The sequence below is a fragment of the Sorex araneus genome, chromosome 2 (assembly GCF_027595985.1).
Source record: "Sorex araneus isolate mSorAra2 chromosome 2, mSorAra2.pri, whole genome shotgun sequence".
Taxonomy (NCBI): domain Eukaryota; kingdom Metazoa; phylum Chordata; class Mammalia; order Eulipotyphla; family Soricidae; genus Sorex; species Sorex araneus.
The window spans coordinates 193466960-193491232 of record NC_073303.1 but is presented as its reverse complement, the minus strand read 5'-3'; the positions used below and the strand labels follow the sequence as shown (position 1 = coordinate 193491232).

Genomic DNA, 24273 nt, shown 5'->3' with positions numbered 1-24273 from the left:
CCTAGAGATACTAAAACCTTTTCCTTAAAATTGCTGCTCCTGGACTTGATATCTTTTATGGTTTCCTGATTATACTTATGCTGAAATAATTTATTTCCATCTTGAGGTAAAACCACTATTTTAGCCACATTGACTGTCTCACATTTGAAAGTTACTCACTTGAAGATACTGACTAGGAACTGTGTCTGATGGCTCAAAATTTATCCTAGAAATGAGAGAGCAATAAAAGACGCAATGCACTTCAGGTTAGTCAATATAAACTTCAAAGTCAATATAAACCTCTATAAAAAGAAGCAGTAAGCAAAAAAAAAAAAAAAACACCTTGAAATACTATAAGAATGCCATGAAATTGCTTAGGAACATGCCAGGTTCGATTTTAAGTTGTTTCTTCTACAGTGGCAGCAGTATCCCAATTATTTGTCACACACTTATTGTCCTGAGCAATGGATGCTTTGACTTTAGGGAGAACCTCTCATGGCTGTCTCCATAGCCCTGTGTTGCCTTCTGAGAACTTGTCAGTGCAGGCTCCTGAAAGATGAAGTTATTGTTGAATGACTTGTTCAGAGAATTTGCACATAAAATATTTAATTCTGCCACCAATGCCAATTGGCATTAGCCCCTACAACCTGTCTTGGTTAACTTCAGGTAGATTTTAGTGTCGAATCTCAAGACAAACCTAGCAAGTGTTGCCATCAAAATTCACAGAAGTTTTGCCAAGAGCACTAGGGCAAGATCCAGACCCAAGTGCTACTGTGAACTGGCTTATAGGAGTTTTGTTGTAGAAACTTCAGATATCAGTTCGGTAAAGGTGGGACTTATATTGTTAAAGAGTAATAATTGTGTCCTAAGGGTAACACCATAATCTTTGTAACTATCTTTTCAAAAGTCAATGAACTTTGAGTTTTTATCTGCCTTTTGGTGACTTATTTTACTAGCAAAGAAAAAATGTTCTAGCCACTAAAACAATTGAATTGTCATGTGACACTTCTATTATAGCATAATATAGGGGGAAATCACCAAATATGTAGCAGCCAACTTTCTCTAAAATCATAGATATACTGTATGTTTTGATATTGTTATTTGTTTTAGTCAGGATTCTCCAGAAAAAACCACAGTGATCAGTGTCTGTGTGTCCTATAAACACTAATTAATCCCATGATCTCCCCTAAAAACTGGAGATGCAAAAAAAAGTTGGTGGTGTGGTTTAAGTGGGAAGATTTCTGAACTAAATAGACAAAAATGTCAGTTCCAAGACAGAAGATCTAATTCCTAGCTTCATCAGTCATTACAGGAGGCAAAGAGCACAAATTCCTTCTTCAGCTTCTTTTTCCTTTGATTTTGAGAGTTGGGCGATCTTTACCACGTTGGGAGACCATTTGCTTTACTGAATCAACAATTCAAAACAAAATTTATCTCATATACAAATACCCTCATAGGTATATCCGGAGATAGTGTTTAAACTGAGAACCCCTGACTCAATCAAGTTTTCAAATAAAAGTAAGTCTTCAGCATCTCATTTGAGTTCTTATAATTGATTCTACAGGGAGATAGAGTATGTTTGACTACAAGTGGTATTTTGTTGTTGGTCATTTTTGTTTTTCTAACCCAACCCAATTATATCATATCTTAATATTTCTTTTTTATGATAAAATATTTCCCTGTTTCTCTCAACCACGATGTCTATTTTATTTGTTATATAGATCTACACTCTACCCTATTGTCAAGTTGCTAATGAAGAATCCATCTTTTGTTCTTGTTTAATTTTGTTTGGGGGCCACAACCCTCATGATCCTCAGGACCAACTTCTGGTTCTGAACTTAGGGATCACTCTTGACAGAGCTTAAAAGACCTATAGGTTACCAAGAATCAAACCTGGTTTTCCACATGCAAGCAAATGCCCTGTCTGCCGTATTATCTCTCCAACCCCCAAGAACCCATCATTTTGATCTTAAACTCCCTAACAATGAACAGCCATAAATAAGAGCACTTATGTACCTTGTAGTATTCATGAAATATAAAATTCAGAAGAAAAACAACTTGTTCTGCACTGATAACCATAACAAATCATCTGTCAAGTTAAATGAGATTATTTGGAAAGGGACATAAATTAGTATCTTTCGCGCCTTGTAAGCCCAATCCAGTACACAGTCCCATTCAAGCACAAGTGGTTAGTAAATGTAGTTCGACACTGTGCCCTTCAAATAAAAAGTTTGGCATTAGCATTAATAACTTCCTCCTATGGGTCTTCATAAACCGAAAATTAGGAGTGCAATACTATTAACCCTTTGATTGATGAATAACAATACTGACAAGGCTGGAATTTTGTTGTCTGTCAATCTAAGTCAATAATATGGTGTCAAAAGGTCACTTAATACAAATCATTCTGCAAGGAAATAATTATTGTCAAAAGTCCTTTTGGACTCTATGAATACAAAAATGTGATTTAAGAGGAAAATGCCCTCAATGACAATAGTTTTAACAGTCACATTTATTACAATTAGTGTGTAGGGTGTGCTGTTTGTGCTACTAAAATGATTTCAATAGGGCCACACTGGTTTCTTGCAATACTGCCTTGGTGTAGAAACGGTATACACAGGATCTAAATCAGTAGCACACAAGCACAGTATCAACCTCCGAAGAAGGTAGTGCTTCTCAGGAAATAGCCAGTATTGCAAAAAGCTATAGAGAACACCTCACATCTTGATTATACATTTTTTTTGAAAAACTGACATTTATCTTGATGTGACATTTTCTTAGTCCCTTAATGACTTTTAGTCGAAATACCAAAGGCAGGGAGAAAAATTGACATGTGAATGCAGTGCTTTTATTTATAAAGTGTTTGACTGTGACATGACAGGGTTGATGGTCTGAGCCATCTGCATATCACTGTAAAGACCATTGTGTTTTCAAAGTGCCACCTTTGGCATTATTGGCTTTATTATCTCATTCCTTTGTGTGTGTGTGTCGGTCAGGGGGACATATTAGGCAATGCTCAGGATTTATTTCTTTGACCTCAAGGCTGATTCCTTGGTAGCGTCGGGGACCATATATGGGTGGTACCACCTCTGTACCTGGCCAGCTGTACTCTAACTTCTGTACTATCACTCTGGCCCCACTGATTTTATTCTTGCCTGTGCGCCTGGTTGTCTTCCTGGGGGCCCCTCAGAGGAGGTGGGCTCCAGCATCCCTCCCAGCCCCGAGCAGAGTTTCTGTAGCCAAAGACCTCTGGAGCCTAGCCACAGCCATGCTCAAGGCCCCTCTCCACATATTTGGATGAGCCTCATGGCATGAAGGTACTGGCAGAGGAACCCAGGTGTGTGGGACCTGGGGCTGAGACCTCCAAGCCTGCTCGGATCCAAACTGGGCCTCTTCTGCCCAGATTTCCCGTTTTCCAGTAGCTAGGCTGTCACACCCAGGGACTGCCCCCGGAGCCGTGTAATCCCACCAACGGCCAATATCCAGAGATTAAAACCAAGCTCCCAGAAGCATTTTATAGCCTAGTTCTCCCTCTGTGAGAACCTGGCAAGCTACCCAGAGTTTCCTGCTTACATGGGAGAGCCTCCCAAACTTCCCATGCTGTATTCATATGCCAAAACCAGTAACAATGCTGGGTCTCATTCCCCTGACCCTGAAAGAACCTCCAAAGCGGCATCATTGGGAAGGACGAGTAAAGAGAGGCTTCTAAAATCTCAGGGCTAGGACAAATGGAGACATTACTGAGACTGCTTGAGAAATTTAACCATCAACGGGATGATGATGAGGATGAGGATGATAATTTTCTTATTCACCTGGGTCCTCGAACATTCATACAGCTGACAACATGGTTCTGTTTTCACTTTGAGGGGGATGGAGTATAGGCCCCCAAATAATAGTACTGACTGTTGCAAATGCTCAGGGCAGAGGATGTGGAGTTGTGACGTTGGGTGCCAGTTGGATCACTATGACGATGTTGAGGGTGCTTGTAAGCCACCACCAGTGGTTTTCTCTCCTGGGTCTCTGAAGTGCTGGTGTTCAAACTTGGATCCTGACCTGAGCTTTGCTGAGCTCTCTCCCTGGCCCCTATGCTTGTTCCATTGTCTGAATGGAATTGGAAGATTAGGCCACACCCAGCAGTGCTCTGTGGTCAGGGGTCACTCCTGGCTACAAGGGAAACCATATGTAATGCCAGGGATTGAACTGGTGTTAACTGCATACAAACAAATGCCATAACCTCTACACTATCTCCTACCCCTGACTATTACTCTTATTTCTTAGTTTTCATGTCTAAGAAATTCAGAGGAAAAGTTAGGAGGCATTGACCCAGACACTAGATAGGACAGTCAGGAACAATTAGTTTTCAAGATCTCCAGATGATATCATATCTGGCCATCCCAAGGTGTTTCTTTGTAATAAAAGCAAGGCCATTTTTTATTTATTCACTTGAAACTTCATAATTCTTTTCTAAATTAAATGAGAGGCATATCAAATGAACATTTGCCTCCAGGACTTATAAAATAATAAAATTTATTAGCTTAATGATTGGTTTTTTAAAAATTTCTTCTTTTAATTGGTGGTAAAATGTCTCCATATTTTAAATTTTAATTTAAATAAGAAGAGTCAGCCCAAGTGAAAAGCTTTGTGCTTCTTTTTCATTTTCAAAAGCAGTATTGTTTAAAGCAATAGTTTAAATTACAGACCTCAATTTCCAGGTCTGTTACTTGACATAAAACTTGTCCTATTCCCTTTCAAGCCATTGTCTTATTTGTATTTACTCTATCTAATAGCCATAATGAAAAATTGGATTCCTGCCTAATCCCGGTAGGTTAGATCATTATGCTCAATAAGATAAGAGATCCACTAACAAAACTCCACCTTACAAGTCTTTAAATAATATTGATGACCCAAAAGCACTTCTACCCTGTTAAAAATCCTTTAGGGTGCCTAATCATATGATAATCATTGAAAACTCCCATCTTACCCATCAATCTTCTTTTTCTGCCCTTCACCACCAAGAAAAAAAATGTATGGGTCTACCAAGATTCCAAATATTTTACTAAGATTCAAAATGTAGAAGCCCTTCAAATTTATAATAAGAATCATCCCACCTTTCCATCCATTTAAAAAGTCCTCTTTTTCACACTTGCTCTGGGGAAAAGTTGTGGTGAAAGTTTTAAACTCATTAATAAATTTGAATATATATACATTTGAGCATTACTGATCCAATATTGAATTAGGCATGGTAGCAAGTAATAAGAGTGAGAAGGGAAGTAAACTTTATAGCTAAGCATGGGATTCTTCAGAAATTTAAGCAGTTTGGAAGGTAAAACATTCTGCCAGCACATATATATATATATATATATATATATGTATATATAGTTACTGTCACTGTCACTGTCATCTCATTGCTTATCAATTTGCTGGAGCGGGCATCAGTAACATCTGCATTGTGAGACTTATTGTTACTGTTTTTGGTATATCAAATACGCCATGGGTAGCTTCCCAGGCTCTGCTGTGGGGGTGAGATATTCTCAGTAGCTTGCCAGGCTTTCCAAGAGGGGCAGAGGAATTGAACCCGGGTTGGCTGCATGCAAGGCAAATGCCCTACCCTCTGTGCTGTCGCTCCAGCCCATATTGATATGGATAACTACAAAAGCAAATATTAGCATGATTTTGATATAAATCAAAAAAAGTGTAATGGCAGATCAAGAGCTCAGGTACTAACTCTGTATCCACCAATAACTCATTACAGGTTTTGATATGCTGAGTCTGTGAATTTCCAAAGCACCTTTCTGTTCTAAGTTCCCACACTGTTGCTGTAACTCTACAGATAACAATTATAATTTTCTTTCTTTTTATTTCTCTTTTACAGATTCTGTTCATGGGCATGATGACTGAATACTATCACTACTTTTTCACAACCCTGGTAAGCATATTCATCTGGTAAAAAAAATGTACTCAACACCATAGGAGATACCTGTAGTTGTTAGCATAACAGTGTGAAAGGCAGGCTGTTGTTATGGAGATTTGTCTTATTTTCTTAAGTCCATAAATGCTGAATATGGGTTTCTTTTTTCTTTCTTTAAAAATGGTTTCAATGTACATGCACCCAGAGAGAGCTTAAGATGAGACCTGAATTAAAACAAACTATCCAAATGCAAGCTCTTAGGAAGAAACATCATCTCCATTTTTCAATATACATTAAAGGGCTTATTGAAGTGTGTCTTGGTATCCTTTGATCTGATGTGATTCGATCACCTGTTTCCAGTAGACAGCTGGGTTAAGAAAAAGCGCTCCTCTCTGTTTTTCTGGAGAGCATCATGGAGAGGACATTGGTAGAACTTTGCAAACTGACTGAATTTTGCACTAGGAGGGAACTATAACTACTTAGAAATTCCAAATAAACAGGAAGAACTTACATTTTAGAAATTACCAAATCAAAGGGAAATGAGTTTGAACATTTCCCGTGTCAAAACTAAGTCATCATTCTTTCTATCATTTAAAAAAAATAGCTGTGGGTCTATATATGTACAATATAGACCCTCTCTTATGTGAGAAATAAACAAAATCAAAATTCTATTTTTCTAACATGTAGAAGGATAGTGACTTAACTCTACTTAGATTTCAGGAAATTTAATAAGAGTGTGGCATTTACCAAGCAAAACTGACAAGGACTAGGAGGATGTCATAAACACACAATTGATAGAGGCAGTCAGTTTGATTCTTGGCTCAAGATTATTTGAGGGGGCTGGAGAGTTAGTATAGCAGGTAGAGTGTTTGCCTTGCATGCAGCCAATCTGGGTTTGATCCCTGGCATCCCCTTAGCACCATCAGGAGTAATTCCTGAGTAAAGAGACAGGAATAATCATTGTTGGGTATGATCTGAAAAGAGAAAAAAAAAGATATTTGAGAGCATGGAGGAGTGAAGAGGAATGTGAGTACCATGAAGCCAGTACTTTGAGAAAATTGTCAAAATCCTTGTCTTTTCTAAACTTGGAGCAGGGACTGGAGTACAGAACAGAAGTTTCTAAGCCATAGTTTCTAGGCTCTTAGCCTTCGTCACAAATGTATTGATTGGATCCTATGTCAGATTAGTCAAGGGAAGATTTAAAAACTGGCAGGTGTCTTACTTTACTCACAAATGCAACTTTTTCCCTCATGAACACATTGTTCTTACACCCTTGTATGTTCCTCATCTTTTGCGCACAAAGGATGCTGAAAACTAGACCTTGAACTTTCCACAGTCTTCATTTATAGAAACCTAAGTTGGAAAGTCAGTCTAATTTTGCACGCATTTAATGCCCTTAGTTTAGCATATTGCCTTATGTACTGTTGAGTCCATGAAGGGTTTAATATGCATCCTGGAAGTAACTATTTGACCTCCTGGAACTTAATAACTTTGCTCCTCTTCATTCACTGTACTAAAGAATTATTAATTCTTCAGTATTATACTTCAAATCTGCTTCTTTCAGCATTTTCATGTGTTTTTATCTGTACTCTGTCAATCTTTGCTTTTATATTCTTAGCAAATCTTCCAATGAGTATTAATAAAATCTCAAAAAAGAAAATTAGTTCAAGGGAATAAATATAGCGTGTTTTCCGACACAGCACAAGGAACACAGATCTCTGTTCTTCAAGGTCTGTGATCTAATGCAAAGTTATGATGTGAAAGAATGTGTGCACCATGAAGCCAGTACTTTGAGTACTCTGAGTACTTTGAGAAAGCCAGTACTTTCTCCATTCTAGCAATGGAGAAAAATGTTGTTCAAACCAATACATTTGTAATCATACTATACCAATACAAATCACAAGTGTTTCTGGAGTAACATCTTAGCAACCACTATCATTTCTTCTAGAGTACAATACTTGTATTTTCATAAAGCTATGTATGATATAAAGCTAGGGAGTAGGTTGGGGTCAGCACCAATGTGCTCAGGGTGGGCTCCTGGCTCTGTATTCTGGGATAACTCCTGACACATGCTTAGGTGACTCATGAGATGTCAGGGACTGAAGCTCTAAAGGCAAGTGCTTTAATTCTGTATTATCTTTCAGACCCAATGTTAGGTAATATTTATGGAAATTTTCTCAGGTCAAATTTTAATCTTTAAGTTTGCATTTTCTTTCCCTTTTGCTATTGGACTTTTGGGGCCACACCCAGCAGTGCTCAGGACTTCCTCTTGGCTCTGCACTCAGGACTGACTCTAGCAGGGTTCCTGGGACCAGATTGAGTGCTGGTGATCAAACCAAGGCCGGTCCTGTGCAGAATACCCTAATCGCTGTGCTAACGCTCCAGCTTTAAAGTTTGTATAGTCTTGATGTGAAATATTTTAATGACAGTTTATAGCCTCACCTAATATAGGGAGAAAATGAAAATTACTACATCATTTGTTTTAAGTATGAGTCAATTTTGAAGCTTCTGACTTACACTTAACCTCTTCTAAAAGGAAAAATACTGGAGTGAAGTGAACTTTTTCTCTGAATCATTATCTGAAAGAGAACGTTTCTCTTTCACATCTACACAACCTTATGCTCCAGTTTTTTTCTCTGAAGAGAACCTTTGGCTTTTGTTCTGGAGCTCGTGTGCTATAGATATTCTTCATGTCCTCATTTTGTGAGGCATGGGTTACTTTTAGTGATTCAGGAGCTAGTATTTTTTCCTGCCAAGAGCCATCTCTCTGTCAAACACATATGCAATTTCCAAAGTTTGTTTCTTTGGCAAGAGCTGGGATCGCCTGAGGAAGCCAGAAGTGATTATCTATGCCATGTAGCTCTCTCTAGTGCTGTTCATATCACTACCCAGAAACTCAGTTTCCCTAACCTAAAATAAAAGCACTGAGCCAAATGGACTCCCATCTTCTCAAAGGCTCCTCCTAGGAGTAGAATATTTTTTACCTTTTCAGAATGTTATATTCTGTGCTCCTTTTTGACAGCCAAATTCCTCTTCTTGGTGTGTTTATACTTTAACAGCATTGCACAAGGAGGGGATTAAAAATGCAAACAGCTTACTCTTTTTAGTGTCTTCCAGGCAGGATACAGATGAAAAGAAAAAAAGAAATCATCTTCTGTAGAAAGAAAGTGATCAGGGCTATCATTTTTGTTTCAACCTCGTTGTTACTTCTGAGATCATTAATTCTCCTATGCATGAAGCATATTGACACCATTAACTCTACTTCTATCATTTTTAATGCTACACAGGACTTATTTGCTTTAGATCTGGAACTCTATAGGTACAGTGGTGTAAATATGACCGGGTTTCGGCTCGTCAACACTGAGAACCCTCACGTGTCATCCATCATTGAGAAGTGGTCCATGGAGAGATTGCAAGCCTCTCCCAGGCCCGAGACCGGCCTTTTGGATGGCGTGATGACAGTGAGTAGTTTTAAAACAGAATTGTTTGAGAAAATGTTGGGATTCCTTAGGCAAACACTGAGAATATACACGTGCTTCTAAAGTGTGAGGGGGAATGCATTACTTTGACTTTTCTAGGGGAAGGAGTAAACTCTTTAAACATTTTGAAGACCTCTGCATGGTGACCACCAAATACTACTTTATAGCTGAAATCACGCAATTCACTGCAATATAGATGGGTGGTATTCGTGTTAAATGACATGTAAGGATGATCTCACTCATCTATGGAATATAGAGAGATGAAATAGGGAAGGAGAGTTTTAAATAATAACACGCCCTTGGCATTGGATTACAAAAGTGATTAACAAACAGGAGGGCTGGGGGAAGTGAGTAAGGACTGAACAAAAAATATATAAGAATTGTAAAGGAGGGTCTTGGACCTGTTGGTGGTGGTGGGATACAGAAACTTCATACATCAATCCCATATACTTAATACTGTTGTGATTGTGTTACCTAAACTATAATTTAAATTTTCTAAATAAGAAACTGCCTTTTTAAAGCTTTCTCACTGAACTTGCTTCAGATCAAAAGTCAACAAGTATAGCTGCCACAGACAGAAATCAAAGCAGAAAACAAAGAAAGAGCAGAGGAGAGAGTTACACTCCTAGGGAAGTGACCTTGGGAAGGAGAAAAGGGAGAGAGATCAAGCAAACTCTCTATATGAATGATCCATCACTCTCAGTCATCCTTTCTTGCTTCTGTGGCATCTCAGTCCATGGAAGCACTAAATTTGCCTATAATTGGTGGGTCCAGATTCTCTGCGTCCTGGATGCACACAGGCACACCTTTGGGGACATCTCTAGTGCTTCTCAGGGGCCATGTTGCTCTTAGAGCAGCTGCTAAGCTTCCCTTCTGACAAGAAGTCCTCAGCCCAACAGATGAATTGCCAACTGCCTCATCCGAGAGCTTCTCCCTAATGTCATTTGTCTTTTGTTGTCAAATACAGCTACCCTTGCTTTATGTCTCTAATGAAGCTTCCTGTGTGATGAAGAAACAAGTAGGAAATACATTTTAAGAAAGCTTTCTATGTAGGAACTGTATCATTTTAAGGGAAAGATATTGGGAATGCGGGCAGGTAATAGCATTTTAAATTGGCATAGTATTTCATTCTGTTCCCATCATTGGGAGAAACACTCTTGCTTTTAAGATGCAATTTACCGATAACTGAAAGGTTTCATCTTCCTGAGAAGCAAACTTGGTATTTCTTCTTCTCTTTTTCCCTAACTTTATTTTATAAAGAGAAAAGAGTGAAGAGAAGGGAAAAAAAAATGAATGGATGAAGTGGTTCAGGATGATTCTGTGTTCAGGATCCCTGGCCGGTTTTAGAACTGAATGACACTTAAAATATACAAAGTGATCTGAGAGCGAATGATGAAAGGCATTGTGGTAAAATGAGCCTTGGGGTAATTTGAAACATTGTTTTGAATATGAAGAAGTAGAGGGTATCCAAGGAAATACTATATTCCTGCAACTGAAGGGTGAAACTAGAGGAGATAGTCAGAGACAGAGAAAGTAAGAGAATATGTGGGTTATTGCTATTTTGGGTCTACTTCCTCTGGGATTCATAATTCTAGTAAGTTTATATAGGGATCAAAATCCGGTGGACACCATCACCCAGCTTTCTCTGGCTACCAATAAGACTTGTATCCCCGCATGAGATCCCAAATTGCTTGACTTGCACTTGGTATACATGCCTGAAAGAGTTACAGTTTGAAGCTTTGTTAACACAAACTTTAGATTCATGCCAAACATTAAATATTCATCACAAATATGGCTTAATTTATGCAAAGAAAGTGGCTTTTGTGCTCCATTTTACTGAGTCAATATAATGTTTTGTACATATTGACTGGGAAACTATTGAACATAGAGGAGATCTGCAATTTACACCCAATGAAGTCTGAGATGCTACCCCAAGGACTACTGGCAGGGCATGGGCAAGATGCCCCGTGGCAAGAAATATGGTGGCATCAACTTGAAGTATATGGAGGAGGCCCTGCTCTGCCTTGACTATAGTATTGTTATCTCACCTAAGATATGAGCTTCCTGGCTGTTATTCTTGTCATTCTTACTTACAAACTTAAGAAGGTGAATTGGGTGGTCATCTTAACAGAAGAAGGTAGCATACCCAGACACTATAAAATACCCAGGTAATAAAGAGCAATGTTGTCAGATCATGTCAATACTAAGTAAAAAATGAATAGACCAGGGACTGAAGTGATAGAAGAGTGAGTAGCGTGTTTGCCTTGCAGATGCTGACCCACTTTCCACCCCCAGCATCCCATATAGTACCCTGAGCACTGCCAGAATTCATCCTTGAGTGTAGAGCCAGGAGTAAGCCCTTGAGCATCACTGGATGTGTGGCCCCAAATCAAGTACACAAACAATTTGAATGTAATAGACCAAGTACTAAGGGTTAGACCTCAGAATCCTGCAGCATCCGGGAAGCATAATTTTTACATTTTGTTAATCCAATGAACTACTTTTGCCATGTATTGTTTCTGCTTCTAGTAGAAGTGACCAATATAAGGGGTATAAACTAAGGCATAGGAAGGTTAAAGGGCATCCATCAATAGGCCTCTCTCATGAGTGAATGGTTGAATCTAGAGTCCGTATCCATTAATCCAACCCTAGGTTTGGTGCTAACAGTGGTTTGGTTTCCAGCTGCATCTTCATATGTGCTGTCGCTTCTCTACCCTCAACTTCACATGCCCTTTGCTTTGAAGTCTGTTGATCCTATCAATATTATTTTAGGTCCTGCAATGTATTCATCTCTGTATGCATAGCATTTGCCATTCCCACTGTAAACTTCCCCAAATCAAGCTTGCTCAAATACCTTTTTTTTTGCCTTTTTTTTTGAGGGGGGGTGTCACACCCGGCGATGCACAGGGGTTACTGCTAGCTCTTCACTCAGGAATTACTCCTGGCGGTGCTTGGGGGAACATATGGGATGCTGGGTATAGAACCTGGGTCGGCCGCATGCAAGGCAAATGCCCTACCCTCCAGCCCGTCAAATGCCTATTTGTCAGACAAGTCTTGTATGAATAGTCAGTCAAATGGAGAGTCTGTCCATTATTTCTCCATGGTCTCTTTCTTCTCTAGTCCTTATGGGTCAATAGATTATATTTTGATTTGCTTGTTCCGTGTCATCTCCCCTAGAAGATTATCAACTCTTTGAGGACAGATTCTTTGCCTTTTCTGTTTCTCTAGCTCAGGAATAGAAAAGGCCTGGCACAAAGCAGCCTTCAATAAACACGTTTTAAGAAAGGAATCATTGACCTAAGTACATGTAAACAGAGTCTAAAACTGCAGATACTAAATGAAAAGTATTCATAGGGACCTGAAATAATTCCATAAAAAAGTACAAAGAGGGCATGTATAAATAAGAAGTAGAAAGACTCATGAAGATAAAGATTATTTCAATTAATATAGTATTTACAAAATTAGCCATTAGCTAATTTTGGTACACAGCAGGTAGGGTGCTTGCCTTGCACGTGGCCAACCCAGGTTCGGTTCCTCTGCCCCTCTTGGAGAGCTGGGCAAGCCACCTTACCCGTACAGCAGAGCCTGCCAAACTACCCGTGGTATATTTGATATGCCAAAAACAGTAACAGATATCACAATGGAGACGTTACTGGTGCCTGCTCGAGCAAATCAATGAACAATGGGACGACACTGACAGTGACAGCCATTAATGAATTATTATTAGTTTTCCTTTTTGGCACACCTGACAGTGTTCAGGGCTTACTCCTGGATCTGCACTCAGTGATGAGTCCTGGCAGGATTCAGGAATCAAATGTGGTGCCAAGGATTGAACCTAGGTAGGCATATCCAAAGCAAAAAACCTACCTGAGATACTATTGCTCTAGCCCTACGAGTATTAGTGTTTAAATGCTGCTATTACCATAATAGAATTGCATCATCTGAAATCCTAAGCAGGACCCCACTATTTCCCAAAAAGAATTTCTCTGTGGTTGCTTTGTGTGTGCCACAAATAAAGATTTAAAATAAATACGCTCATATAAATATGTCATAGAAAAGTTTTTATAAATCATGTGTTATTATTTCTTGCCTACTCATCTATTTCCCCCGTTAGCATTTCTACAAGTTCCTTAGAGCTTTGCACACTAATAATGTTCTTTAGAGAATACTATTAAATATATTAACATGCCTTCAAATGTAAGAATAAGAAAGCATGTGCTGGTTATAAAATATTTTGCTTTGCATGCAGAAAACCTGGGCTTGATTCCTGGCATTCCTTGTGGTTTCTCGAGCACTGCCAAGAGTGAGTCCTGAGTTCAGAGCCAAGAGTAACCCCTGAGCATCGCCAAGTGTGACACAAAAAGCAAAACAAAACAAGATTTTAAAATTGATTGAAAGAACTATTAAGAATCAATAAAGCTCAAAAACAGCAAAATGTGTTCTTGAGATTTTTTTTTACTTTGCAATTTTTTAAAATTTATTTTATTGAATCACTATGTGGAAAGTTACAAAGTTCTCAGGCTTATGTCTCAGTTATACAATGCTCAAACACCCATCCTTTCACCAGTGCCCATATTCCACCACGAAAAAAAAAACCAGTATACCTCCCAACCCCCACTCCCCAACCCCCTACCCCCACCTGCATAACTGATAAATTTCACTTCATTTTCTCTTTACCTTGATTACATTCCATATTTCAACACAAAACTCACTATTGTTGTTGGAGTTTCAACACAGAACTCACTATTCTTGTTGGAGTTTATCCCCCAAGACTAGGGCCCTATTGACAAGGAAACATTTTTTTTTGCTTTTTGGGTCACACCTGGCGATGCACAGGGGTCACTCCTGGCTCATGCACTCAGGAATCACCCCTAGCGGTGCTCAGGGGACCATATGGGATGCTGGGATTCGAACCCGGGTCGGCCGCATGCAAGGCAAACGTCCTAACCACTATGCTATCACTCCAGCCCCGACAAGGAAACATTTGATAATTAGTTTTCCACTGATGAGAATGAAGAGATATAAAGTTGTGCAGCCACAGTAGCGGCCTCGTGGTTTAGGATTTCTGTATTTTAGTAATTAAGTCCAGGGAGATTTTTTTTTTTCAGAAACAAAATAAAGGTCTGGCACAAAGCAGTCTTCAATATTTGTGTTTTAAGAAAGGAGTTATTTACTATTTTTTTAACAACTAAAATACTAATTCCAAGAACTTTGGAGAGCCTTTGTAATATCTACTTTATTCCTTTACACCATGTTTTGAATTCCCTCCCCACCTGATGAATCAATGCATTAATTTGGGGATCAATCAGAGAAATGGAATAACTTTTTCTCAGATGTATTCTTCTTTGGTGAGGTAAAATTGTGTGTGATTCTATGTTACATAGGAACCATAGAAATAACACGGCATTGGTCTCTCATTTGTCTTCCCAATATGAAATCCACTTAGAATTCTCCTCTTTCCCATGAGCATTCCATAGAATCACAAGCCACATGAAAGGGTAAACTATTTTTTGTGTGCAATTTCAATGCCCACTCTATTCCAATACTAAAAGACAATGAGCATATAACATATTTGTATGAGCAATCAAGGAAGGAGGATATTTTAAAAAATATAAAGTTTAGATTTAAGTCCTTGCTTTGTCCTCTAACTGGTCTCCATTATTTATTTAGACTTTCTAAGCCTACTTGCTCATCTAGAAGTCTGTATACCAGCATTATACAGTGTTATGCTCCAAATTAAATTAGTTCACATACACAGAAGCCTCTAGGACATAAAATTGCATTTATTTGATGATACCTGCTGCTTTGCCAATCTCTAAGTCGATAAAAGAAAAACAATAGATACTCTGAAGAAACAAGGCAATTTCCTTATTCTTTCTCATTTGAGCAACATCTATTTGCTTGCAAGATGATCTCTTTCATGGGACCTGTGGGACCTTATATGACCAATGAGATTAGTCACATATGGCTCCCAATTTTATATATATTCCTTTATCTCTGAGTCACTGTGTCTATCAGTTTTGTATCAAGAGGCCTACTCCTGAGTTAGGTCTCACCAGTCATGCTGGGTGTACAGTACTAATTGTTGAACTTCTAGATTGAGGATCTAGAAATTCAATGACAATCTTCACAACTTCCCTCAACCTGTTTCAAAACTCTCCTCTTCTGTTGGGTTGTTCTTTCCTGCACCCCAGAGAGTCCAGGGGGTTGACTGCCTCTTCCACTTCATTGGGCCTCTCAGAACACTCCATATTAATAAGGGAAACCAGCCAATTCATACTAAGAAACACCTCTTAGCTTGGGTGACCTATTTTGACTTTCATCTAAGAACCTGCTGAGCACTAGTAATAGAGGTAGTTCAGGCAATGAGAAAGAGGAGGTACCATTTGGGAGGACTTCTAATAGGAAACTGCCTTATCTAACCAGTTTATGAATGGAGGAGGTGAATATTTCTAAATTTGCAAAGAAAATGGAAAATCTACACCTTTTGCCTGTTTTATATCCAGACCGGGACTCCCTTTAGTACCCTCACTTCCTCTTGATTTTTCAACAAAGGCTTTTGCATGCAAGGCAGCCAGAAAAATAGATGGGACCTGTATAAGGCCACATATTCCTTGCTTGATCCTAAGCTGAGATAGCATCTCACAAGTATATGCTCAACATCCCCAAGACCTTATTCTGGTTAGATGATTTGCTAGAAAGACTCAGAGAAATTATGAAACTAATTCTCAGCTACTAGGTTACACCGGGGCAGTGCCCAGGGGTGTTGGGGGGAGGGGGGTACTCTGTTGACTGGGCCAGGGAAGCAAACCCAGCCCTCCTGCTGCCACAATAGCAGCTGAGCCCCCTGAGGTGCCTTCTAGACCAGGATGCTTCGAAGCAACCTTTCCCTCCGCACCCCACACGGACCAGTGTCACCCTCCCTGCATGGGTGGAGGACAGATGGGGCCAAGTGCATAGGTGGGAGAAAATGTCAAAAGGCCACACCTGTGGTGTATTTGATATGCCAAAAACAGTAACAACAAGTCTCATGATGGAGCCGTTACTGGTGCCCGCTCGAGCAAATCAATGAGCAACGGGATGACAGTGATAGAGTGATTCTCAGCCACATGAGTGCAGTCAAAGATCATGAAATCTTATTAATCATCGATTTCTCAAGCAGGCTCAGTAACCTGTCCATTCGTCCTTTCCCTGAGATTTTGGAAGTCTCTCTCGACTCGGCCCTCCCAGTAATGTTGAACTGGAGGATCTTTCAGGGCCAGGGGAATGGGATCCAGCTTGTGACTGGATTTTGCATATGAATACACCATGGGAAGCTTGCAAGGCTGTCCCATGTGGGGAGGAAACTCTCAGAAGCTTACCAGTTTCTCCCAGAAGGAGAAGTAGGCTACAAGATATTGCGTGGCCGCTTCTGGGAGCTCGCTTTTAAGTCTCTGGATGTTGGCCGTTGATGGGATTACACACACCTGGGTTCCTCTGCTGGTACCTTCATGCGTGAGGCCCATCCGAACGTGTGAAGAGGGGCCTCGAGCATGGCTATAGCTAGGTTCCGGTGGTCTTCGGCCGCCGGGAGCTCTGTTTAAAGTGAGGAGGGAAGCTGGAGCCCATCCCCTCTGAGGGGCGCAGTCAAAGATACAGATTAAAATTGACAAAAGTAGCAAAGGACAAAGTTCAGGGGAAACCACATACAAATTTTTATAGTTCCTCTCCCAGTAGAGTTGCAGGGATAGTGCTTTATTCTCTCTCAGTATTTGGTAACATATTTGAAGTGTAGCCAAGAGGAAAGTTCACTTAAACCTTGGTGCCCAGAGATCTTATTGGGGAAGTTATTACCTTTGGCATAGTACCCACTGCGTTACCTTAGTTGTTCCGTCTTCCTCTATCAAACCCAGAAAACAAATATCTCCAGGACCCTGATGAACAAAAACAAATATTCACCTCAAAGCAGCATTGCCCAAGATCCCAAAGATAAACAAGGCTTCCCACCAGACAGGATATCCCAATGTTTTCAAATTTAGCTTCCAGAAACCAATTAATAAGCATTCTTTTCTTTGGAATGTACAAGTTGAGCTTCCCAAGTCATGGAATTAGCCCTCTAATTCTTATCACTGAAATAAAACATAGGAGAAACCTACTGCTCATATGCTTCGATTATGATCTATGTTTTCGCGAAAGGAAAAATTCTCCAGGGGGCATTGATCAGAGTGGTTTCATCTAGGCTTTAGACATAAGTAAAATGTGAACACAAAAATATTTGGAAGACTTAAATCTGAAACACAGGCCAATTTCTTTTACATTTACCTAAAATGACTTGAGAGTCGTTATTAGGTAAGCAGCCCTCCAGCACAAAACCGAAGAAAGGAGAAAATTCAGTGATGCTTTATTCATGCTATAAAATAGAATAAACATTTCCTCCATCTAAGAAAACATTGCAAGTCAAGAAACAGCACAGTTCAAAAATAAGTGGATTTTTCTCTTTGTATCTGGAAATCACTGATCGGGCTTTTAGTTCTGAAATATGTTATTACCCAGGCCAGTGTAGAGGCGGCCTTGGCAAAGAAATAAAAATTCTCTCTAAGCTTAGCCTTAGAGGAAAAGTTAGGTCATTGGAATTCCACTCCTCACATTTCTATATCAGTCAACCAGTGAATGTATATGCAAATTTGCAGAAAGATATATTGCATTGCTGAAATCAAAGTTTTGGTTTTGGTGTGTGGGCCACACTCTGTAGTACTCAGGGTGTACCTTTGGCTCTGAACTCAGGAATCACTCCTGGGGTTGCTGGGGCTCATGTGATCAAACCCAGGTCAGCAGTGTGCAAGACAAGTGACTTACCTGCTATACTACCTCTCTGGGCCCTGAGACATTAGTTTTTATTTAGGATTTAAATTCTCATTCAAACCTTACAAGCTTCCTGACTTTAGATGTGTTATGAAAGCGATTTGTTGTATCACCAGTCTCAAAATGTTCCTCTCAATAAAATGGGGATAATACCTCTCTCAAAGGTTAAATTTTAATCATTAAAGGAAAAAAACTTGAATAAAATGCTTCTAGTGCATGGCACAGAAAATAGTTAATAAATAATACATGTTAATAAGATATTATAGTTATTAGAGTATCCAAAAATATTTGACTTAGAAATAAATTAATCTCCTGCCTGAGCATTCACCTTAGCACCAAACCCCCAGGTTTGAATCTTTGAATATTTGCTCCACTAGTTTTAGGGATGATGTTAAAACTCATGATTTCTCTATTCACCTGGGAGTAAAGGTCATAGTGAAGATTAAATGTTTGCAAATTACTTAGAATAGTAGCTGAAATATAACTAATGTCAATAAATATCAACTATTATTATGGAATTTGCATTTAAAAAAATTTCTCATTGTGCTCATGGATTTACCGTCCCTCAATTGAACAAATGAGTTTAAGTGGGTCACCGTCACTAGCACTACACCTGTTAAACAATAGTGGGATCAAACTCAAACCACGGCTCTGATAAGTAGAGGTCCATTAACCTGATTACTTAATTTCCCTAAGCCTCATTTTTCTCATCTCTAAAATGGATTATATCAGTCTTGAACTGAAATGAGCAAACCAGTTATAAGCTTCAACACTCACTACCACCATTACCAGTTCTATGTCTCAACAATAAGAGTTAAATAAATTAGAAACACATCTTAAAATCTTGGGATTCTCCAATGCTCACACACACAAAAGGCAATTTTTCTTAGGACACAAAATAAGATTCTTTCAGCAAATGATTATTAAACAACTTTTATATGCCAGGAGTTGTGCAAGTCAGCAAAGAATAAAGTCAAGCAGCTTAAGCCTTCAAGAAACCACACACATTCTTATGGAGAAACAACTGTAATAGCAAGTGAACATAAATAATATGGGAAATGCAATGATTGATTGTACAGGTAAAAAGGATTTAAGGGAGATATATTCTCTGAACTCAAATACTGATAGAATGCAAGATATAATCATCTTTTATCTCTTTTCCATCTCCACCACACTCAATAAATGTATAGAATGCATAGTAAGTGTTGAATGAATCAAATGATTTTGGAAAACTATATGATAATCAGTAGTCTATGACCTGATTCTAGGTTTAACTTTATAAATTATCAGCAATATGCTTATGTTCCCTACACAAATAATAAGTACCCTGTCTAGAATCAGTGCTCCCACATAAATAGCTTTATCTACCTACTATGCTCATTTCAAAGAGCAAATGATAATGTCAAATAAGCTAATATATTTGAAGGTTTGCTAAACCCCTCAAGTGAAATACAGGAATATTAAAAGAATTTTTTTTGATTTTTGGGTCACACCTGGCTCTGCATTCAGGAATTACCCCTGGCCGTGCTCAGAGGACCATATGGAACACTGGGAATTGAATCCAGGTCGGCTGCATGCAAGGCAAATGCCTACCCGCTGTGCTATTGCTCCAGCCCCAATATTAAAAGATTTTATGTGAAAGTTTATACATGAGAGAAATCTCATGAGGAAGGAAGAATGAGATACCCAGCTCCATAAGGAAATGACCATTTATAATATCCTGAGGGAAAATTCTGATGAAAGTAGGCTTATTCTGAGGAGAATACAATTATCTGTTCTTCATAGCTTCCCCCTCCCACCCCAGCCTGCTACTGATTTGGTTCCATGATAATAAAATTCTTAACACCGATAAATCGAAAAGATCACCACAACCACAAGCATCCTCATCTAGAAATACCTATTAGTTGCAGAAGTTTCTTCCAAATATAAAGAAGCTCATAGATAAACACTGAGACATAAAATTTGGTAGTGAAATACTGAGTTTTACTAAATTCTAACACAGTGTGGCTGATCTTAACACCGTGTTTAACTTTAACACACAAAAAACTCCAAAAAAACAAAAGTTGGAGTCTTTTCTCGTTGATCTGAGTTGCTGGTATTGTTTTCACTTGTTCCTTATTTTTGTTTTTTTGGGAACTCAAAACAAAGAGCTCAGACTTCAATTTACTCTTGGGTAAGTGTATGATTGTAGAGAAAATAGCTACTGGCGAGTGAAAACTGTTCATCTGCCCAGTGAATGGCAGTTGAGATCAGACAAAGAGAAGATAAGGAAGGAAGGATGCAGCATGAGGACAGGTAAAGGAAGGTCAGTGAGTGGAACCGAGATATAATGTGTGTTTCCTTTCACAGACAGAAGCCGCTCTGATGTACGATGCTGTCTATATGGTGGCCATCGCATCTCATCATGCTTCCCAGCTGACCGTTAGCTCCCTGCAGTGCCATCGACACCACCCTTGGCTCCTGGGACGCAGTTTCATGAAGCTGATCAAAGAGGCAAGTGCTGCTTTCACGGTCCGCTTCTCTCTTTGACTCTACCCTCTTAGCCTTATCCATTGGGTGGGCTTCTTCCCACTTGGCTCTTTGTTTGAAGCCCATGAAGGCGGAAAAGCCATTCGTGGTCAAGCATGGAATTTTGGAATTGGTCCTTAAAGTCATGAGTGATGGAGTTTCAGTCATAAAAGACTGCTCATCTGCTGTGCCAAGGATCTAATGAAGGGTGAACTGCACGCAAAATGAGTGCCTTAAGTCTCTGTCCTCTCTTGCAGTCTCTTGGTTGGTTTTGAATCTGGAATTGGTCATATCATAAAAGATTGTACTTTTCAACTTTTTTCTGACAGTAAACCTTTTCTGATCTTGTTTCCTCCCCACTTCCTACCAGTTGGACCACCTCATCTCACACCATGGCCTCCTGTTTGTGTGATTTTCACCATGAGCCCCTTAGATTAGGAAAAACACTGGTCTAGAAGAACTAGTATGAATTTTACAGTGTGGTTTGAGAAATTAATGAAAATATTAGATCATAATACTTGCCCTCCTTGATCTTAATGGTGGCTCCAGCTGCTACTGTACCTCACATGAGTTCATGTGAGAGCTAAGTCTAGGACTTAGCCTTGGATTTCTTCATTCAAGGAATAGGTTGGTCCATGACTGAAAAGTACCAGAGACCACTCTACAGTGCCAGTCCATAATCCCAGGGGTCTCCTAATCTAAGATTGTACATAACAAAAAAACCTCTTCATCATAATAATACACTAATTATTTTGCTATTTGTGAGCTAACGGAAATAGTTCTGAGTCAAATATACATAGGAATAATAGGAATAAAGTAATAAAGGATGTTTAAGAGTTCAGGGTTCTAGAAGGCAGTGTTCCTTACTGTTGTCCTGATCTCTTGGATAGCACCCTCAAACCTTGCTATCCTTTTCTTTATGTTAAGGTCATTTGAGTACTCTTCACAAGGCCTTGCTCTAAAATTCTGAGACTATATATAAATGGCTGTCTTTGAAGTAACTTTGACCTCAAACACATGTCAGGATGTGGTGAGAACTGGAAGCAGCTCAGTCTGACCTAGTATATGGTATATACTACTCTGAGACTCTGATGTTTACTCTATGGGATGCAGATTTACTTTGATTCCTCTCTGTACAGAAGCAGGTTGGACTGAGACAAAAACGTTTTAAAAAGTGAACGGGAACATGAAACAAAAAGCAAAGTTCTCTTAGGATTTCTCCCAAAAGCAAGGGAGAAATCCTAGAGAGATCCTTACCTCTATGTCTCTCTCTTTTTCTCTCTCTTCCCCTCTTACTCTCTGTCCTCTTTCTACCTCTCCCTCTCTCTCCTCTCTCTCTCTTTCTCCCTCTCTCTTTATTTCCCCTCTATCCTCCCTCCCTCTCTCCCTCTTTAGACTCACCCTGATCCACAGGGTGAAGACCAGAGTGACAGACTATATAAGGCTAACAGTACCCAGACTCTGAAATAAGCTAATTTGTAAGACTAGGATTAGGCTGGTGGCAAGCACTAAGGAAGTATCCTGGTCACGTGATTTAAGGTTATGTTTCCTCAAATCTGACTGGGGGCACTTCCTGCATTTTGTGCCCAGACACCATTTTTCCCTCATCCTAGCCCTGGCATGCTCACTTGGTTTGTTCTTTTTTTGTGGGAAAGGAGAGGGCACATTTGGTGGTGCTTAGTTGCTAAACCGACTGTTCAGGAGTCACTCCTGACAGTGCTCAGAGAACCATATATTGTGCTAAGGAGCAAACTAAGGATCAAATCAACTATGTGCAAAGCAAGTGCCTTAAGCCTCCATCCTCTCTCTCCAGTCTCTTGGTTGGTTGTAAATCCTAGCTCTACTAACAAGTGTGAGCAATGTAACTAGACAAATTTCTTAAAATCCTTGTGTCTGCATTTCCTCACCTGGAAAATGGAGATAATTGCTTCTTTCTCACAGAACTATTGTGGGGCTGAAAGTAAAGTCAATAATTATGAAAAACAGTGCTGGAACATAGGCAGAATCTAAAATATTAGCTATTTCCCTACCAGTGGAATGAACCAGTAGTAACAGTCACATTCAATTTGCTGAGCATGTTGCTAGGAATTTTAAAACTGGCGGCAACTACAACAACAACAAAGAAATCCCAAATAGGCATGAAATGAAATATCCTTTCTGATAGCTCCATAAATCTGACATACTGTGCCTAATAGAAAAACAGCGAAGTGTCTCCTCTCCCTGCGGGCGATTATGGTTATGTCCTGAATCTCCATCCTTATCACCTTGATCTTTAACAAGAAAACAGTTGGTTCCCTTTTATCTCAAACCAGGGCATGGAGAGGCTTGAAGCCATATGAAAGGTTGCGATCAAACACTCCAAGCGCCTTTTTGCTCCTACTCCTGTTGCAAAACTAGGTGAAATTACCAAGCCCCATTTGGACTCGTTGAAAGGAATAATGAACTCCAAGAAGAGGGACAATACTGAAAGCAAGAAAGCATTTGTAGTCTCTTATTCTGAAGAGCAAATTCCCCATGCTCTGGTTCCACAGTTAGGAGTGGAAAGGCAGGGTAGGGGAGAATGTGTTAGAAATCTTGATCAACATTGGTTTCATCAATTCTTGTCTGCTGGGTCACAACGCCATGTTGTACCACCTGTGCCAAGTGGTACCCATCAGATCATACTGGGAGGCATGGGGGGTAGGGGGCAGGGACAAGAGGAAGTTTCCTGTCTATTGAAGGACTAGCTCTGAGGGAATTCTGAGACAAATCCAACGATGCAAAGTGAAATAAACTGCGAAGGTCTGAGCAGCAAATATGACAAGCTGCCGGCAACACAATCAAGTAGGAAACCTGAAATGAGATGCTCAACCTAGCTCACGAAAAACTCCTGGTGCAATCACTTTCTCGCGAATTCCCAACTCTGTCATTAGGAATTATGTAAAAGCGCAAGTCAGCAGACGAAGTTGATGGAGTGAAGATCACATTGGTCACAGAGTAAGAACTTTCCAAGCAGAAAGAGAGTGGTGTGCAGGCGGCCCTGACGCCACCCGTCGTTTAGAACCTGTCAGTCCTGCCGAGAGGTCTCACGCTCGCTACCTTTCAGTGTTCAGGGTTGGCGAGCAAAAGGGGGGAAGTTTTCGGGATCTTTAAATTTGATGGACTGTGTTATGGTTTATTTCTCTGGGTGTTTGCTAAACAAATGCATAGGAGGAGAGGATAAATTCCCACTCAGCAAGTGTAGGACCGGGACTCCATTATGTAGTGATGTTAACTTGGAACCAGGGGGACAATCTCGCCCCGGATGAGACCATGTGGCTTCTATTATCTGTGAATATGAATTCTGTGTAGCGGAGGAATGTCAGGCTTCGTTTGACGCCACCAAATAAAGACTTTACTTAGGAAGACTCGTGCAAGACTGGCTGTGATGGGACTCCTGGTTCTCTCGCGGTGTTTTGTCCCTGGTCCCCCACCAGTACATGCTGAACTTGTCATGTGTTCCTGAACTTGCCATCTATTTCTACAAAAATCCTCCAGCTTTGGTCTGGGAGAACAGCATGGAGTCTTAGCTTCTTGCCCCTA

General features: G+C 39.8%; 1 protein-coding gene across 5 annotated transcripts in view; it reads left to right on the top strand.

Moving 5' to 3' along the window:
• GRIK1 (glutamate ionotropic receptor kainate type subunit 1) overlaps window positions 1-24273 on the top strand; it is a 464627-nt gene that overhangs the window by 333483 nt on the left and 106871 nt on the right. For 4 of the 5 annotated variants that reach the window (XM_055127262.1, XM_055127263.1, XM_055127264.1 and 1 more), the window contains exons 6-8: window positions 5849-5902; window positions 9172-9345; window positions 20554-20697. In XM_055127262.1, coding sequence (XP_054983237.1) covers window positions 5849-5902; window positions 9172-9345; window positions 20554-20697 — 372 coding nt within the window. The remainder of the gene's footprint in view (window positions 1-5848; window positions 5903-9171; window positions 9346-20553; window positions 20698-24273) is intronic. The other variant, XM_055127266.1, reaches the window with a different exon arrangement.